The sequence below is a fragment of the Lolium perenne genome, chromosome 1 (assembly GCF_019359855.2).
Source record: "Lolium perenne isolate Kyuss_39 chromosome 1, Kyuss_2.0, whole genome shotgun sequence".
Classification (NCBI taxonomy): domain Eukaryota; kingdom Viridiplantae; phylum Streptophyta; class Magnoliopsida; order Poales; family Poaceae; genus Lolium; species Lolium perenne.
In genome coordinates this window covers 2,401,968-2,422,994 of record NC_067244.2, presented here as the reverse complement: position 1 = coordinate 2,422,994, position 21,027 = coordinate 2,401,968, and the positions used below count along the sequence as shown (strand labels likewise).

Genomic DNA, 21,027 nt, shown 5'->3' with positions numbered 1-21,027 from the left:
ACTAAGCAGGGATGCTTGATACGTCTCAAACGTATCTATAATTTCTTATGTTCCATGCTAGTTTTATGACAATACTCACATGTTTTATATACACTTTATATCATTTATATGCATTTTCCTTCACTAACCTATTAACAAGATGCCGAAGCGCCGGTTCTGTTTTCTGCTGTTTTTGGTTTCAGAAATCCTACACAGGAAATATTCTCGGAATTGGACGAAACAAAAGCCCACGGTCTTATTTTCCACGGAGCCTTCCAGAAGTCCGAAGAGGAGACGAAGAGGGGCCACGAGGCGGCCACACCCTAGGGCGGCGCGGTGGGGCCCCTGGGCGCGCCACCCTATGGGGTGGGCCCCTCGGGCGCCTCCCGACTCTGCCCCTTCGCCTACTTAAACACTCCGTCGCGAAAACCCTAGTACCGAGAGCCACGATACGAGAAAAGTTACGGAGACGCCGTCGCCGCCAATCCCATCTCGGGGGATTCAGGAGATCACCTCCGGCACCCTGCCGGAGAGGGGAATCATCACCGGAGGGCTCTACATCACCATGCCCGCCTCCGGACTGATGCGTGAGTAGTTCATCCTTGGACTATGGGTCCATAGCAGTAGCTAGATGGTTGTCTTCTCCTCTTGTGCTATCATGTTTAGATCTTGTGAGCTGCCTATCATGATCAAGATCATCTATTTGTAATGCTACATGTTGTGTTTGGTGGGATCCGATGAATATGGAATACTATGTCAAGTTGATTATTGATCTATCATATATGTGTTGTTTATGATGTTGCATGCTCTCCGTTGCTAGTAGAGGCTCTGGCTAAGTTGATACTTGTAACTCCAAGAGGGAGTATTTATGCTCGATAGTGGGTTCATGCCTCCATTGAATGCAGGACGTGTGAGAAAGTTCTAAGGTTATGGATGTGCTGTTGCCACTAGGGATAAAACAACAATGCTTTGTCTAAGGATATTTGTATTGTTTACATTACGCACAGTACTTAATGCAATTGTCTGTTGTCTGCAACTTAATACTGGAAGGGGTGCGGATGCTAACCCGAAGGTGGACTTTTTAGGCATAGATGCATGCTGAATGGCGGTCAATGTTCTTTGTCGTAATGCCCTAAGTAAATCTCATATTAGTCATCATGATATGTATGTGCATTGTTATGCCCTCTCTATTTGTCAATTGCCCAACTGTAATTTGTTCACCCAACATGCTATTTATCTTATTGGAGAGACACCACTAGTGAACTGTGGACCCCGGTCCATTCTTTTACATCTGAAATACAATCTACTGCAATCATTGTTCTCTACTGTTCTTTGCAAACAAACATCATTCTCCACACCATACGTTTAATCCTTTGTTTACAGCAAGCCGGTGAGATTGACAACCTCACTGTTAAGTTGGGGCAAAGTATTTTGATTGTGTTGTGCAGGTTCCACGTTGACGCCGGAATCCCTGGTGTTGCACCGCACTACACTCCTTCACCAACAACCTTCACGTGGCCTTCATCTCCTACTGGTTCGATAAACCTTGGTTTCTTACTGAGGGAAAATTTGCTGCTGTACGCATCACACCTTCCTCTTGGGGTTCCCAACGGACGAGTGCTTTACCGTCACAGGGAAGCTACTGTCGCACGTCAGCACCTTCCCTAGCATTGTGCATGCCCTCACGCGGCAATTCCTATATGCCGACCAGGTCGGCATATACGAAGCGTCGCACCCCCCCCCCCCGGCGGGTGTATGGGCCGGCCCATTTTTGCGCTGCTTGTTTTTTCCTCTTCGTGTTTACCCTTTTTCTTTTATCTTTTTCATTTTTTTTATCTTCCTCTTTCATTTTTTTGTTTGTTTTATTTTTTTTACTTTACTTTCATATTTTCAAAATTTTCTTGAAAAAAGCTTAAATTTTCAAAAGTTCAGATTTTGAAAATATAAAAAAAAATTAAAAGTTCAAATTTAAAAAATATTCTAAGTTTTGAAAAATGTTTAAATATAAAAAATGTTCAAATTTTCAGAAAAGTACAAATTTAAAAAACGTTCAGATTTTGAAAATATTTTATTTTTTTAAAATGTTCAGATATAAAAAAATCAGATTTTGAAAATTTATCTAGATTTTAAATTTTGGTCAGATTTTGAAAATATTCCGGTTTTGAAAAACAAAATAGAAAAGAATAACAGAGAACAAAATAGAAAAAGAAAAAAGATACCTGGTCGGGTGGGCCGTGGCCCATCTAAACTTCTACGGGTGGAGGGGTGTGCGGCGGCCAGTATATTATATGGTCGGTAACTCGGCATACAGGAGCTCCCCCCTCACGCGGCCTCTGTTCCCGTCCCTCAGTTCGTGGTGAGGAGTAGTACGTGCGTACCCCCGGTCTTCTTGTCGTTGGTTCGTCGGGATGCGACGTACAGTGAGACAACCAAACCCGGAATACGTGGGACACCTGGTTTTTTATCTACGGACGGCCATACGCGGTGGGCCGAGCCAACGACGCAGGAGCACTGCAGCGGGGCCACGCGGTGGGCCGGGCCAACGACGCCGGAGCGCTGCAGCGGGGCCACGCGGTGGGCCGGGCCAACGACGCAGGAGCGCTGCGTGAGAATCCACAAGAGAGGGCACGGCGGCGGCAGGTAGCGAGTAGGGCGCTCACAGGGGAAGGGACGGCCGGCGCGAAGCTTTCACGCGAACCGTTTCTTGACTAAGCGGGTATAGATATTGACATAGATATAGATGTAGATAAGAAAAGTGCTCGTGCGTTGCAACGGTTATACTTGTGCTGTCCAAAAATAAGTGACTCGGACAAAGTTTTAAATAGCCGGCTATAGCCAGCTATAGCCTTTTGGGAGACCTCCGGCTAAGGCTATGACATTTATAGGCTAAATGAGAAAAACCGCTAATAGCCCGCTATAGCCCTATTTAGCCCCTAATTAGCAGCTAAAATCCCTCTTTTCTGAATTTCTCTTCACTTCTACTTTTAATTCATGTTTTCTGTATTTCAATTCAATCTAATTCAATTAAACTTGTGAGTGGAATAGTCGAATATTTGTCTTCGTTGAATAGTTGAATGAGCTGTAGCTTGAATCATGTTTGAGTCATAGTTTCTCTCTTCTTTTGAGAAGATGTAACACAAATTTCCCCTATTTTTGAAAAAAAGGCTAAATGGATTAGCCCGCTATAGCCTTTCTTAGCTTCTCAAAATGCTGCGGCTAAATGAAATAGCCCGCTATTTTAAACTATGGACTCGGATCTCTAGATTTATTTTAGGAGAGAGGGAGTAAATAATTCAACATGTGCTTACGAACCTAGAAGACAATATGATGTCATTTTTAGCACACAAATTTTTTTATATTTCACTTTGGTTTTTGTTTATACCATATTAAAATTTTTTAGGTTTTGCTTTAGATTGAGTTCTCTCGTTGCAATGCACATCAATCCTCTCAAAAGAGAAATAAAAACTCAACATCCAGACCTTCCTCTGGCACAACGCCGGCCACCGTTTGCACCGGCGATGTGGGGAGAGACCCCAGGGTCGTGGACGAAGGGAGGGTTCAATATGGCCAGTCGCCACAGGACCTTGCGGAGCGGGGTGCAGAGGTCAGTGTGGCGGTTAGAGCCACAGGGATGTGTGGCTTTCCTGACTGTGGACTGCAGGTACGAAACGAAGTATGATAGAAACACCTAACGAACAAAGGAGAAACGTTTCTAATTTATTATTACGTATATATAGCAAATATGCCTGATGACATCTGAGACGGCGGAGGTCGTTGGGGGCTCTAGCTACGGCGCCGATGACATCTGAGACGGCGGTGGCTAGGGCTACGTGAGTAAAATTTTAGGATGTACGAAAACCGGTTTCCAGATTGATTCGTACGACGGATGAAGTAATAGGACGGACGAAAATTTTAGGATGTACGAAAACCACCGACTCCAATTTAACTTGGCGGTGGCAATTTATGTAAATACGCAGAAAATAAGGGGTAAAATCAGAGCGACCACGTACGGGCCATCAGCTACGAGCACTATCAAATCATGTGAACCATATTTTACTATCGTGATGCTATAAGATAGTTAAAAGTGCTTATATTTTATATAAGAATCATATACTTTAGTTAAGAGTATAATTAAAAACAGTCATCATTCCACACGTGTGACTAGTGAGCTCAAAGCCTTGGAAGAGGATCTTTTGTGTGAGTTCCAACGAAGCCTCAACATATATGGGGGAGGCTGTGGTTGGGTAGACATAAGAGCCACTCGCCAGACATTATATGGATCAGGTTGCGCCAAAATTAAGGAGAGAGAAAAAAAAGTCCTACGGTCTTTTGGATAGTGCTTGTCGTACTTTTAGGATGGAGGAGATTTGGACCTTTGTCCTTCCCCTCTATTATTTTGGCGGCGTGGATGAGCCCCTCGGGGCAGGGGCGGAGCTAGAGCAAAATTTTCCCCGATGCATCTTCAAGCTTGCAGCCATTGCTAGGTGGATTTATGCCTCCCTGATGCACCTTTTCCTGCCTAACATGATGCACTGCTCTCATTTAGCCCACAAGTATAGTAAGAAAAATCTTGGACCCTGATGCATGTGCATCAGAGTGAGCCTAAAGACATCCGCCCCTACCTCGGGGTGCAGTGGCGAAGGACGAAAATAATTTGAGGTTGGACGAACTCAAACGGATAAAAAAATCAAAGTAGTCAAGACCCCCGTTGTTCAGTCAGCGCCGTCGCGGTGTCGCCTAGGCCTAGCCGCACGCTGGAGAAGTTCGGCGCGTGCCGCGCTGCCGTTCCCGCCATCACGGAGCCTGACTATTTGCCGACCTCCAGAGTTCCGCCGTCGTTCGGCAGTCGCATGCCCGGCTCGGCCGCTGCTCTCTTCAATCTTGAATTCAGGTGACTGGAGGCCACGCCGGCCCCAGCAGCGGTGCCCATGCCCGTGCTGCCGTGCCCTTGCTTGACGCTCGAGCTCTCGGTCGGTCATGCGAGTAGTTGGAGTGGTGCGAACAGGCAGTTGGCCCAGCAGGCTGGCGAGACCACACAGCCCAACAGGCCAACATGCAATACTCTTTTCTACCCCCAATTGATCGATACGAACGCATAGTATGTACTATAAAAGAAATTTTGTCGCAAGGCAAGGTAGGGCGCCGAGAGCTTGGGATCGCCGAATGTGGGAGGGGGATTTAACCATTTGCACTACCTTTTCACTTAGTTTGATATTGGTCTCCTGTCTTTATTTTCTTTTCTTCTTATACTAGCACAAAGCCCGTGCGTTTACTGGCATAGAGGAAGAATTCGAGAACGTTTGGATCGGGCTTTGACAAATGAAGCCTGTAATACAAAATTTGGGGATGCAGTTTTACAAAATATGGAATATAGTCATTCTGATCATCGCCCAATTATGATGGAATTTGATAAGGAAGAAAACTACACTGGTACTGGGCCTACAATCCTCCGGTTTGAAGCGAAGTGGCTGAAAGAGGCCCAGTTTCGACAAGTTGTTGAGGATGCATGGGTGCAGGCCGGGCCCATGGTTCAAAACAACACGCTGGCGGAAAACTAGCTTTTGTTCATGATCAATTACACAAATGGGATAAATCTGTTCTACAGAAAACGAGAAAAAATATTCGGAAAGCACATCGCGATTTGGAACAGATTGCAAGTGGTCCCTTGACGGATGAAAACATTGCTGAACAGCGAGAAATAGCAAAAGAAATCGAATCCATGTTAGAAAAAGAAGAGATACACTTGGCTCAAAGTAGACTGAATTGGTTACAACATGGTGATAAAAATACGTCTTACTTCCATAATTTTGCAAATGAGCGCAGGAAGAGAAATATGGTGAAAAAACTGAAGGATGAAAACGGAGCGTGGGTTGAAGGAGTGGCTAATCTTAACCCTCTTATTTCACAATATTTTGCAGGTCTCTTCACGACGGAGATTGAAGAACCTGATCCTGAATTATTGAATAAAGTTAATCCAAAGGTGAATGAAGTCATGAATGAGCAGCTCCTTAGACCCTTCTCGGCTGAGGATGTGAAAAAGGCGCTCTTTTCTATTGGGGATATGAAAGCACCCGGATCTGATGGTCTCCATGCAATTTTTTTCAAAAAATGTGGGCACATACTGGGAGATATCCTAACTTCTGAAGTCTTGGAGGCAATTAGCAATAAATCTATCCCAGATGGATGGAATGATACAGTGATCGTGTTAATTCCCAAGGTTGAAAATCCAGAATTGGTTACCCAATATAGGCCTATAAGCCTCTGCAATGTTTTGTACAAGGTAATATCTAAGATGATTGCTTTCCGGTTGAAACATATTCTTGATGATGTTATATCCCCGGTGCAAAGTGCTTTTGTGCCTGGGAGGTTGATTACTGACAATGTTCTGATTGCATATGAATGACTGCACAAGATCAAGAATAGAAAGAAAGGAAAATGGGGGTACTGTGCGGTAAAACTTGATATGCATAAGGCGTATGACCGTGTTGAATGGAATTTTCTAGAAAGTACGCTGAGAAGGCTTGGTTTTCAGCAAGGTTTTATTGATCTTTTGATGATGTGTGTTCGTTCTGTGAAGTATAAGATCAGATTTAACAATCAAGAAACTGATTCTTTTACTCCGAGTAGAGGACTTAGACAGGGAGATCCACTTTCTCCTTATTTATTTCTGATTTGTGCAGAGGGTCTTTCAAGTTTACTGGCTCATAGAGAGGAGGTTCGTGGTATGGAAGGTGTCAGGGTATGCAGAAATGCGCCATCAGTATCTCATTTACTCTTTGCTGATGATTCCCTAATCCTTATGAAGGTAGCTATGACTAATGCAACCTCATTGAGATAGGTACTTGATCAATACTGTGCAAGCTCAGGACAGCTGGTTAGTGAGGCCAAGTGTAGTATGTATTTCAGCCCAAATGTTGACCCAGATGTCAGGGCAGAATTATGTTCAGAACTAAACGTCATGACCGAAGATTTGTCTGATAAATATCTTGGACTACCTGCAATGGTAGGTGTGGACCGAAGTGATAGTTTCATGTACTTGCTAGAGAGGATTATTAAAAGATTAGAAGGATGGAAGGAGAAGTTCCTCTCAATGGGTGGTAAGGAAATTCTTCTGAAAGCTGTTATATAGTCTATATCAGTTTATGCTATGTCTGTTTTTAATATTCCCAAGAAGTTGCTAAAGGAAATGACTGATGCAATGTCAAGTTTCTGGTGGGGAGATACAGAGGAACATAATCGTATGCATTGGATGGCTTGGTGGAAAATGTGTATCCCCAAGAAGCTTGGAGGAATGGGGTTTAGAGACCTGCATGCTTTCAACCTTGCTATGTTGGCAAAGGAAAGCTGGCGATTAATTTCAAATCCAGATTCATTATGTGCCCAAATATTACGAGCTAAATACTATCCGGATGGCAATCTTTTAAAGTCTGGCCCTAAAAAAGGCTCATCTTTTACTTGGCAAAGTATTATTGCAGGAATAAATGTTTTTAAGCGTGGATTTATATGGAGAGTACTTCAAGCTCGATGGCTATCACAAGGAAAGTAAACTCGGGTATAGAGATAACCGAGGCACGTGGAGATGGAGATGTATTCCCGTGTTCCCTCACACGAAGTGAGGTACGTCACGTTGGAGAGATGCGGGCTACCACGAAGGTCTCTCGAACGCCACGAAGGCTCACCTTCTTCTCCAAGCCAATACCACGAAGGACAAATGCCCTTTCCTTATGGCTAGCTTTTCCTCCACTCCGGAGATAGTAAGCTCCACAACCACTTCACAACCTCCACGAAGGAGAAGCTCGGGCCTCTTCACAATCTTCCACGAAGAGGTCACCGGAGCACCAACTGCCAAGCCAACTAGGAGGTCACCCTCCAAGAGTAACAAGCTCACGGTCTCTCACTCGAACAAATCATAATGGAGAGCTCAATACTTATGCAAGGATGCAAAGCAAGAACACCAAATGTGTTTAAATCCTTCACACTGAAATCCCACCAAAGCTACAAGTGCTAGGGAGGAATTAGAGAGAAAGAACAATGGTGGAGGTCAACCAATGAATCCAAGATCTAGATCCCAAGGGTTTCCCTCACTTAGAGGAGGAATGGATTGGTGGAGGTTGTAGATCTAGATCTCCTCTTTCAAAGCCCTAAAAAAGATGCAAGAATCATAGGAGGGAAGGGAGAGGAATCAAACTCAAGGGGTTCAACAATGGTGGTCAAAAACGTGCTCAAGAACCCTAAGGAAACGTTGGGGAAGAAGCCCCTTTTATAGCCCCTCAAAATATGACCGTTTGGGGCAAAAATGAGTAGTCCAGTCAACCGAAACATTTGCAAATAAAGGATTTTCATGCCAAGATGAGGTTGGATGCAAGAAGAGTATGCATGAGTAAGATACTTGTTACCGAGATAGCAATGATATGATGTAGTAGATAAGAGTTCGTCGATCATCCTAGCTTGGCTCCAATTATCATATGGTGACAACACCTTCCTTATAAATAAGACAAGCATCCATTGCATCTCCAATGTACCTAAAACAACATTCAAGAATATTTTTGTCCCCAAACTTATTGGGTCTAAAGTGGTTAGACTAACCGCAATACATAGGACAAACACTATATAAATATGTGCATATTTATAGATGAAATTTGAATTTCATGCACATCTTAGCCATTTAGGATTTGATGGAGTCTACCCTATATATTGGATCAACGAAAGCAAGCATGCCACAAAGATAAACATATAGAATATAAGCATGCACAAAGACTTTCAAGAGCCAAACAAGATACAATTTGGACAAAACACCAATAAATTGAAGACGGCATAAAAGGTGTGACTAAACACATTTATTTTCCAAATTATATCAAAGAAGCAAATCAACAAATTTCAACAAATAAACTAAGCAAAAACCATTGAGCATAAAGAATGGAATAAACAAACACGCTCAAACATTTATCTCATTCAAGCAAATAAAATATAGAAGAAGGAATGAGACAACAAACTCCCAAAAGAGCAAGATTTCAACAAATAAACCAAACCCTCTACACCTTTAACAATGGCACAATGGTACTGAAAGAAAAAAGGGTTGTCTTACAAAATCAAACACTTGACATGGATCAAGAGAATTTATCAAAAAGATTTTTAAAGAGGCAAGGAAGACACATGGGAGTCACAAAGATTTATTGGCAATAAAATAAGACAATAAGAAGCAATCGAATGTGAAGATGATCTACAAGAGCTACCACATACATGATATCAATTGTCGAAGACAAGAGATCTATTAGAATAATTTTTCGGTGGAATATTGCTAGAATATTTATGATCAACTTCACTAGGCATAGGATAAAAGATATAAGGATTAAGCACTATGCATGGATAGAAATTCTTGATATAAACAATCATGCGAAGCAATGATTGAAATAACTTGAAGCAAACGGTTTCCCAAATAAGATATAGAGCTATGTATTTGAGGAAAACCGCACCAAGAATTCTCTTACTTAAACAAAGACCAAAAGGATGAGCAATAAAAGCTTTTAATAAGAGTGGAGCTTGTTTGAGCAAACATGCCACCTAGGAACACGATAATTAACAATATCAACTCTAAGTGGCAATACCTCATATATTCACATTTTCTAGGCTTGTGATATGCACAAAGCATATTACTCCCCCATAATGTGATAAAACATTTCTTTTCAACAAGAGGCAAAAAGATTCAACTAGAGATAATTAATGGACATTTAGAATTTGAATTTCTCATGAGTATGACACACCACATAGTGACTAGATAATCTCGCAATATCAACACTAAGTGGTATTACTCATGTACACACATTTTAAGGATTGTGAAGTGCAAAAGCATAACACTCCCCCAAAATGGGATGTTCCATTAATCACTCGAAAAGAGCCAAATAAGATATCATCAAGATGCATTAGGCTCAAAGAAAAGATGAATACGTACATGATGTGTCAAACAAACATACTTGAATACACAAGATAAGCAAGTAAGACACAACATATACAAACACATACTTGGTACAAAACCAAAACATGCAAGGGGGCAAGTAACTTACAATGTAAAGAAGCTAACTACAAGTTACCACAAAGAGGAATATTGGATAACAGATATAGATGATAATCCTTATGACTTGGCTTGTTCAAATATAATGTATGAAGATCCCTTAATTCTTCATGAAGTAACCAAGTCTCCAATGCCCTCAACAAACACCTATTGATCAAGTTTGAGCTTGTTGGTCTCCAACCAAGTTGGGTCCTAAGAGGTTTGTCACAATAGGCTTGGCAACCCAAATGGTTCTTTTCTTGACACCACTTTGAGTTCCAACAAACTTGGAAAACACATTGCCATCCTTATCCTTTCTAAGAGAATAATCATCATCAACAATGATAGGGTTAGATAAGTTACCGTTTAAACATGAAGACGCAAAGTGCCCCTTCTCACGGCAAACATAGCAACAAGTGCTCCCCTTTCTCTTCTTCGTTGAATTCTGGACTTGGGGAGCTTTAGCTTGATTCTCCTTGGGAAATGGCATATCTTCAACATGAGGTTGAGCTTGAGCTTGACCTTGTGGCCGCTTCCCTTGTTGCTTCTCACTCAAGTGCTTCTTCTTCAATGGACATGATCTAACATGATGGCCTTCAACCTTGCACTTGAAGCAAACGATCTTGGCTGAATTCTTGACTTGGTCGTGGCCCTTTTTCTTGTTGCTCTTGCTCTTGGACTTGTTCTTGTTATTGGAGTTGAATCCAAGTTCACTCTTGTCATTGGGGGATTTTTGCACACTCAATATATTGTCAAGTGCGGATTTCCCTTCATGACGCTTTTCCAAGTCTTTCTTCAAAGAAGTGACTTCGGCCTCGAGCTCTTTTATTTTCTCTACATGGTTAGTAGCAATACAAGTACTAGAGGAAGTAGATGCTTCATTGTTAGACCAACAAGGTAAAGCAAGTAATTCAACTCAAGGTGTATCAATACTTTGACTAGATGGATTACTAGGACTAGCACATGACAATATAGCATTTTGAGTAGAAGTTGTGCTAATGTCCACATGAGGCTCACAAGATGTTACCTTAGTGATACTTGCCTCATGAGCTAACTTTAGCCCATCATAAGAGATTAGGAGATCATCATGAGAGCCCGAGAGCTTTTCATGACTTTCTTCCAATTTCCTATAATTGCTAGTTAGCAACTCAAGTTGAGCCCTTAGCTCAACATTCTCCTTTAATGTAGATGCTTCACAAGAAGTAGAGTTAGTAGCACAAGCATCATTAATAGATTTTTATTTTTCTAGTTCAAGGGATTCAACTTTTTGTGTGAGAAGAGAATTAGTATGCTTGTCATCGCTTATCTCTTTCTTAAGGAGATTGAATCTCTTTCTCCCATTTTCAATATAGGACTCCAACTCCTCCATGGTTTCCTTGTATTTATTCATGGTTTCCATAGAGTGTTCGAGACTAGCACGGGCATCTTTATTACCACGAAGAGAAGCATACACAAGTCCCATCTCATGCAACAGGGCATTATATTCTTCATCATTATTATCATCATCATCATCATCATTATAAGAGGTGTTTGGAGTCAAAATAGGAGTTACCTTTGATCCCTTTGCCATAAGGCACATGTGGATAGTGGGGGGTGATGATGATTCATTTGGAAGGGAGGAAACTCCACTATCAAGAGTAGGGCAACATTTAGCAAGATGACCATACTCATGGCATTCATAACACGTCATTCTCTTGATGATAGACTTCTTTGTTCTTCTAGCAATTTCCTCCCCAATGATGTGACCCAACTTTCTCTTGATTTCCTCTACATGATTAGTCATACAACAACTAGAGGAAATAGAGGCATTTTGATCATGGCCACAACTAGTAATAAGCATATCATCACAAAACTTAATCAAGCAAATACTCGGAGATATGCAAGGACATTTAACACAAGAATGTGTGAAATATCTATTGCATGTTGTGTTTAGGTCCAAAGATGAAACATTGCAATGGGATAGAGAAGAAGGATCAACAATAGTGAGCACAATATCAACATTGCAATTTTCATCATCACTCACCATATCATTACCTTGTGTCTTGCAACACGTTGGTGAAGTGTATGAAGATGAGAACTCATCGCGGCCGGAGGTGGAAGTAACTTGGAGCTCTTCATGATGTGAAGGAGAAGAGAGCTCCTCGGAAGCACAACCACCCTCATGAGAAGTGAGCACACCAAAAGCGTTTTCAAGCTTGATCCACATCTCATGAGAAGACTTGCATTTTTCAAGCATCACAAGAAGCAAATGAATCTTTGGGAACATAGATGATGCAAACTCATTAGATACTTGAGCTTCAAGATGTAAATTTTTCTCATCCTTTAAAGATAGATTTTGGGGATTCATCGAAGGAGAAAAGCCTACGTCTAGAAATCGCTCTATATTTGGACACAAAGTCCGAAGATTACAAAGCATGTGATTTATCCAGAAAAGATAATTTGTGCCATGAAATATAATTGTGTCATTGTGCACTATACTACTAGTCGACATCTTTACTCTCAAGGCGGTGAAGCCTAAACAAGTAGAGACCTTGCTCTGATACCAATTGAAAGGACGAGATGTTGCCTAGAGGGGGGGGGGGTGAATAGGCATTTTAAAAACTCTTACGGATTTGACTTGTAAGAATGCGGAATTAAACTAACGTTTATTTTACAAGCACAAAACCTAAATAAGCTAGGCTCAACTAAGTGCAACAACAACAACTCAAGCTAAGCAAGATAGGCACAAGATATAACTAACACAAGTGATAGCAAGATATAAGTACTTCAAGCTCGATGGCTATCACAAGGAAAGTAAACTCGGGTATAGAGATAACCGAGGCACGCGGAGACGAAGATGTATTCCCGTGTTCCCTCACACGAAGTGAGGTACGTCACGTTGGAGAGATGCGGGCTACCACGAAGGTCTCCCGAACGCCACGAAGGCTCACCTTCTTCTCCAAGCCAATACCACGAAGGACAAATGCCCTTTCCTTATGGCTAGCTTTTCCTCCACTCCGGAGATGGCAAGCTCCACAACCACTTCACAACCTCCACGTAGCAGAAGCTCGGGCCTCTTCACAATCTTCCACGAAGAGGTCACCGAAGCACCAACCGCCAAGCCAACTAGGAGGTCACCCTCCAAGAGTAACAAGCTCATGGTCTCTCACTCGAACTAATCATAATGGAGAGCTCAACACTTATGCAAGGATGCAAAGCAAGAACACCAAAGGTGTTAAAATCCTTCACACTCAAATCCCACCAAAGCAACAAGTGCTAGGGAGGAATTAGAGAGGAAGAATAATGGTGGAGGTCAACCAATGAATCCAAGATCTAGATCCCAAGGGTTCCCCTCACTTAGAGGAGGAATGGATTGGTGGAGGTTGTAGATCTAGGTCTCCTCTTTCGAAGCCCTCAAAAAGATGCAAGAATCATAGGTGGGAAGGGAGAGGAATCAAGCTCAAGGGGTTCAACAATGGTGGTCAAAAACATGCTCAAGAACCCTAAGGAAACGTTGGGGAAGAAGCCTCTTTTATAGCCCCTCGGAATATGATCGTTTGGGGCAAAAAAAGTAGTCCACTCAACCGAAACATTTGCAAATAAGGGATTTTCATGCCAAGATGCAACCTACAAGAGGTTGGATGCAAGAAGAGTATGCATGAGTAAGATACTTATTACCGAGATAGCAATGGTATGATGTAGTAGATAAGAGTTCGTCGATCATCCTAGCTTGGCTCCAATTATCATATGGTGACAACACCTTCCTTATAAATGAGACAAGCATCCATTGCATCTCCAATGTACCTAAAACAACATTCAAGTACATTTTGGTCCCCAAACTTATTGGGTCTAAAGTGGTTAGACTAACCACAATACATAGGACAAACTCCATATAAATATGTGCATATTTATAGATGAAATTTGAATTTCATGCACATCTTAGCCATTTAGGATTTGATGGAGTCTACCCTATATATTGGATCAAAGAAAGCAAGCATGCCACAAAGATAAACATATAGAATATAAGCATGCACAGAGAGTTTCAAGAGCCAAACAAGATACAATTTGGACAAAACACAAATAAATTGAAGAAGGCATAAAAGGTGTGACTAAACACATTTATTTTCCAAATTATATCAAAGAAGCAAATCAACAAGAGATTTATCAACAAAGTTCAACAAATGAACTAAGCAAAAACCATTGAGCATAAAGAATGGAATAAACAAACACGCTCAAAGATTTATCTCATTCAAGCAAATAAAACATAGAAGAAGGAATGAGACAACAAACTCCCAAAAGAGCAAGGTTCCAACAAATAAACCAAACCCTCTACACCTTTAGCATTGGCACAATGGTACTGAAATAAAAAAAGGTTTGTCTTCCCAAAGCAAACACTTGATATGGATCAAGAGAATTTATCAAAAAGATTTTTGAAGAGGCAAGGAAGACACATGGGAGTCACAAAGATTTCTTGGCAATAAAATAAGACAATAAGAAGCAATCGAATGTGAAGATGATCTAAAATAGCTACCACATACATGATATCAATTGTCGAAGACAAGAGATCTATTGCAATTATTTTCCGATGGTATATTGCTAGAATATTTATGATCAACTTCACTAGAGGCATAGGATAAAAGATATAAGGATTAAGCACTATGCATGGATAGAAATTCTTTATATAAACAATCATGCAAAGCAATGATTGAAATTACTTTAAGCAAATGGTTTCCCAAATAAGATATAGAGATATGTATTTGAGAAAAACCGCACCAAGAATTCTCTTACTCAAACAAAGACCAAAAGGATGAGCAATAAAAGCTTTTAATAAGAGTCGAGCTTGTTTGAGCAAACATGCCACCTAGGAACAAGATAATTAACAATATCAACTCTAAGTGGCAATACCTCATACATTCACATTTTCTTGGCTTGTGATATGCATAAAGCATATTACTCCCCCATAATGTGATAAAACATTTCTTTTTCAACAAGAGGCAAAAAGAGTCAACTAGAGATAATTAATGGACATTTAGAATTTGAATTTCTCATGAGTATGACACACCACATAGTGACTAGATAATCTCGCAATATCAACACTAAGTGGTATTACTCATGTACACACAGTTTAAGGATTGTGAAGTGCAAAAGCATAACACTCCCCCAAAATGGGATGTTCCATTAATCACTCAAAAAGAGCCAAATAAGATATCATCAAGATGCATTAGGCTCAAAGAAAAGATGAACAAGTACATGATGTGTCAAACAAACATACTTGAATACACAAGATAAGCAAGTAAGACACAACATATACAAACACATACTTGGTACAAAACCAAAACATGCAAAGGGGCAAGTAACTTACAATGTAAAGAAGCTAACTACAAGTTACCACAAAGAGGAACATTGGATAAAAGATATAGATGATAATCCTTATGACTTGGCTTGTTCAAATATAATGTATGAAGATCCCTTAATTCTTCATGAAGTAGCCAAGTCTCTGATGTTTACGCACGCTTCTGTTCTTGTAGACAGTGTTGGGCCTCCAAGTGCAGAGGTTTGTAGAACAGCAGCAAGTTTCCCTTAAGTGGATCACCCAAGGTTTATCGAACTCAGGGAGGTAGAGGCCAAAGTTATCCCTCTCAAGCAACCCTGCAATTACGATACAAGAAGTCTCTTGTGTCCCCAACACACCCAATACACTTGTCAGGTGTATAGGTGCACTAGTTCGGCGAAGAGATAGTGAAATACAAGTAATATGGATGATTGTAAGTAGTAATTGCAATCTGAAATAAAAATGGCAGCAAGCAAACATGTAGCAGAACTGGTTGTAAACGGTGTTTCGATGCTTAGAAACAAGGCCTAGGGCTCTTACTTTCACTAGTGGACACTCTCAACAATGATATCATAATTGAATACATAAATATTATCTCTTCACTACGCTACTCTGAACCACTCTTCGGTTTGATAACAAACACAAATTCACTGCGTAGGGCTGCGAAGCACACCTTAAAGTTCGCATTCCCAATCTATGGACGCCCCACACTATCACCTTGAGCATACAAATATGGTACTAACTAGACACTACAATTCATAAGTATTTCTATAAATTAAGCTTAAGAAACAAACACGGTGTGCACACTATCACCTTCACACCACTGGACAAGATGTCCCCGGAGATCACATAATAAAACCACTTGAGTAGCACAATAGTTGAAGAATAACATCTACTTATTCAACTAGATTACAAAGCTCACGATCACATAAAGATCATATCATGGGAGAGAGAGATAGACCACATAGCTACCGGTAAAACCCTCAGCCCCGAGGGAGAACTACTCCCTCCTCATCATGGGAGTCAGCAACGGCGATGGAGATGGTGGTGGAGTCGATGGAGATGGCTCCGCGGGCAATTCCCCGTCCCGGCAGGGTGCCGGAACAGAGACTTCTGTCCCCCGGATCTTGTCTTCGGCGGCGGCGGAGCTACGGAACTTTTCGTGGATGGAGGCTTGTATATTTAGGTTTTTCCCGAGATCGTGAATAAATAGGCGGAAGGGCGAGGTCGGTGGAGGCCATTGGGCCCCACACCTACCCTAGGCGCGGCTAGGGCCTGGGCCGCGCCCAGGGGTGGCGTGGTCGCCTCCTGGTGCGTCTCCGCCTCTCCTCTGGACTCCGTCTTCGTTTCGGTAAATTAGGCACTTCGACTTTTGATTCGTCCAATTCCGAGAATATTTCCTGTACAACTTTTCTGAAATACAAAATAGCAGAAAATAGGGAACTGGCACTGGCATCTTGTCAATAGGTTAGTGCCAGAAAATGCATAAAAGTGCCACAAAGTGTAAACAAAACATATAGCAATTGGTGTAAAACAAGCATGGAGCATCAAAAATTATAGATACGTTTGCAACGTATCAGTCTCCAATGCCCTCAACAAACACCTATTGATCAAGTTTGAGCTTGTTGGTCCCCAACCAAGTTGGGTCCTAAGAAGTTTGTCACAATAGGCTTGGCAACCCAAATGGTTCTTTTCTTGACGCCACTTTGAGTTCCAACAAACTTGGCAAACACATTGCCATCCTTATCCTTTCCAAGAGAATAATCATCATCAACAATGATAGGGTTAGATAAGGTACCGTTTAAACATGAAGACGCAAAGTGCCCCTTCTCACGGCAAACATAGCAACAAGTGCTCCCCTTTCTCTTCTTAGTTGAATTCTTGACTTGGGGAGCTTTAGCTTGATTCTCCTTGGGAAATGGCCTATCTTCAACATGAGGTTGAGCTTGAGATTGACCTTGTGGCCGCTTCCCTTGTTGCTTCTCACTCAAGTGCTTCTTCTTCAATGGACATGATCTAACATGATGGCCTTCAACCTTGCACTTGAAGAAAACGATCTTGGCCGGATTCTTGACTTGGTCGTGGCCCTTTTTCTTGTTGCTCTTGCTCTTGGACTTGTTCTTGTTATTGGAGTTGAATCCAAGTTCACTCTTTTCATTGGGGGATTTTTGCACACTCAATATATTGTCAAGTGTGGATTTCCCTTCATGACGCTTTTCCAAGTCTTTCTTCAAAGAAGTGACTTGGGCCTCGAGCTCTTTTATTTCCTCTACATGCTTAGTAGCAATACAAGTACTATAGGAAGTAGATGCTTCATTGTTAGAGCAACAAGGTAAAGCAAGTAATTTGACACAAGGTGTATCAATAGTTTGACTAGATGGATTACTAGGACTAGCACATGGCAATATAGCATTTTGAGTAGAAGTTGTGCTAATGTCCACATGAGGCTCACAAGATGTTACCTTAGTGATACTTGCCTCATGAGCTAACTTTAGCCCATCATAAGAGATTAGGAGATCATCATGAGAGCCCGAGAGCTTTTCATGACTTTCTTCCAATTTCCTATAATTGCTAGTTAGCAACTCAAGTTGAGCCCTTAGCTCAACATTCTCTTTTAATGTAGATGCTTCACAAGAAGTAGAGTTAGTAGCACAAGCATCATTAATAGAATTTTCTTTTTCTAGTTCAAGGGATTCAACTTTTTGTGTGAGAAGAGAATTAGTATGCTTCGCATCGCTTATCTCTTTCTTAAGGAGATTGAATCTCTTTCTCCCATTTTCAATATAGGGCTCCAACTCCTCAATGGTTTCCTTGTATTTATTCATGGTTTCCATAGAGTGTTCGAGACTAGCACGAGCATCTTTATTACCACGAAGAGAAGCATACACAAGTCCCATCTCATGCAACAAGGCATTATATTCTTCATCATTATTATCATCATCATTATCATCATCATCATTAGAAGAGGTGTTGGGAGTCAAAGTAGGAGTTACCTTTGATCCCTTTGCTATAAGGCACATGTGGATAGTGGGGGATGATGATGATTCATTTGGAAGGGAGGAAACTCCACTATCAAGAGTAGGGCAACATTTTGCAAGATGGCCATACTCATGGCATTCATAACACGTCCTTCTCTTGATGATAGACTTCTTTGTTCTTCTAGCAATTTCCTCCCCAATGATGTGACCCAACTTTCTCTTGATTTCCTCTACATGATTAGTCATACAACAACTAGAGGAAATAGAGGAATTTTGATCATGGCCACAACTATTAATAAGCATATCATCACAAAACTTAATCAAGCAAATACTCAGAGATATGCAAGGACCTTTAACACATGAATGTGTGAAATATCTATTGCTAGTTGTGTTTAGGTCCAAAGATGAAACATTGCTATGGGATAAAGAAGAAGGATCACCAATAGTGAGCACAATATCAACATTGCAATTTTCATCATCACTCACCATATCATTACCTTGTGTCATGCAACACGGTGGTGAAGTGTATGAAGATGAGAACTCATCGCGGCCGGAGGGGGAAGCAACTTGTAGCTCTTCATGATGTGAAGGAGAAGAGAGCTCCTCGGAAGGACAACCACCCTCATGAGGAGTGAGCACACCAAAAGCTTTTTCAAGCTTGATCCACATCCCATGAGAAGACTTGCATTTTTCAAGCATCACAAGAAGCAAATGAATCTTTGGGAACATAGAGGATGCAAACTCATTAGATACTTGAGCTTCAAGATGTAAATTTTTCTCATCCTCTAAAGATAGATTTTGGGGATTCATCGGAGGAGCAAAGCCTACATCTAGAAATCACTCTATATTTGGACACAAAGTCCGAAGATTACAAAGCATGCAATTTCTCCACAAAAGGTAATTTGTGCCATCAAATATAATTGTGTCATTGTGCACTATACTACTAGCCGACATCTTTACTCTCAAGGCGGTGAAGCCTAAACAAGGAGAGACCTTGCTCTGATACCAATTGAAAGGACGAGATGTCGCCTAGAGGGGGGGGGTGAATAGGCGTTTTAAAAACTATTTTAGATTTGGCTTGTAAGAATGCGGAATTAAACTAATGTTTATTTTACAAGCACGAAATCTAAATAAGCTAGGCTCAACTAAGTGCAACAACAACAACTCAAGCTAAGCAAGATAGGCACAAGATATAACTAACACAAGTGATAGCAAGATATAAGTACTTCAAGCTCGATGGCTATCACAAGGAAAGTAAACTCGTGTATCGAGATAACCGAGGCACGCGGAGACGAAGATGTATTCCCGTGTTCCCTCACACGAAGTGAGGTACGTCACGTTGGAGAGATGCGGGCTACCACGAAGGTCTCCCGAATGCCACGAAGGCTCACCTTCTTCTCCAAGCCAATACCACGAAGGACAAATGCCCTTACCTTATGGCTAGCTTTTCCTCCACTCCGGAGATGGCAAGCTCCACAACCACTTCAGAACCTCCATGAAGGAGAAGCTCGGGCCTCTTCACAATCTTCCACGAAGAGGTCACCGGAGCACCAACCGCCAAGCCAACTAGGAGGTCACTCTCCAAGAGTACCAAGCTCACAGTCTCTCACTTGAACTAATCATAATGGAGAGCTCAACACTTATGCAAGGATGCAAAGCAAGAACACCAAAGGTGTTCAAATCCTTCACACTCAAATCCCACCAAAGCAACAAGTTCTAGGGAGGAATTAGAGAGGAAGAATAATGGTGGAGGTCAACCAATGACTCCAAGATCTAGATCCCAAGGGTTCCCCTCACTTAGAGGAGGAATGGATTGGTGGAGGTTGTAGATCTAGATCTCCTCTTTCAAAGCCCTCAAAAAGATGCAAGAATCATAGGAGAGAAGGGAGAGGAATCAAGCTCAAGGGGGTTCAACAATGGTGGTCAAAAACGTGCTCAAGAACCCTAAGGAAACGTTGGGGAAGAAGCCCATTTTATAGCCCCTCAAAATATGACCGTTTGGGGCAAAAACGAGCAGTCCAGTCAACCGCCGGAAATTTCCGGCGGCGCCGGTTTCTACGCCGGAATCGACTAGCGAAACTAGTGAGGAAACTGGCATGCCGGTTTCCACGCCGGAATTTCCAGCTGGCCACCGGTTTCCACACCGGAATTTCCAATGGGCCACCGAAACGGCGCTCAGTTTAGCCTTTCGGCATATACCGGAAATTTCCGACGGTGAGCCTGGCGACGCCGGTTTGTACGCCGGGTTTTCAGACATAATACGAAAACGGTGATAACTTTTGCATCCGGAATCCGATTTTAGAAAACTTGTGATTTTTGAGAAGCTAAGAACAAGCTCGATCTAATAGAGGCTATAAGGCCCAAGAAATAGCAAGAGGTAAAATACCAAATAAGGAGAGGTATGAAACCTCCCTAAAAGAAGAACCGGTAAAACCTCCAAACTCGAAAACGCAAAAGAAGATGCATACGAATTCCGTTTTTGATGAACTTGGGCTTGTCGAAGAGCTAGCAACAAGCTCAAGAACCTCACACAGAGAAACACCAAGAAGCAACAAGAATAAGGGCATGCAAAGAATGCAAATGATTGAGCTCCCTAAGACGATGTAATCAAGTTACCCAACCGAAAGCCCCTCTTGATAGTACGGCTATCTATCCTATAACCTGATCTTCTAACAACCACCTTGAGACCGGTAAAAGAAAAACCTAGCAAG

At 41.7% G+C, this 21,027-nt stretch overlaps 1 protein-coding gene across 1 annotated transcript; it reads left to right on the top strand.

Moving 5' to 3' along the window:
- The first annotated feature begins 4,907 nt into the window (after window positions 1-4,907).
- Window positions 4,908-7,108, top strand: LOC127334729 (uncharacterized). The gene is made up of 5 exons (XM_051361552.1): window positions 4,908-4,962; window positions 5,898-6,259; window positions 6,392-6,485; window positions 6,660-6,718; window positions 6,818-7,108. The coding sequence occupies exons 1-5, from the start codon at window positions 4,908-4,910 to the stop codon at window positions 7,106-7,108; spliced, it is 861 nt and encodes a 286-aa protein (XP_051217512.1).
- Window positions 7,109-21,027: the final 13,919 nt, after the last annotated feature.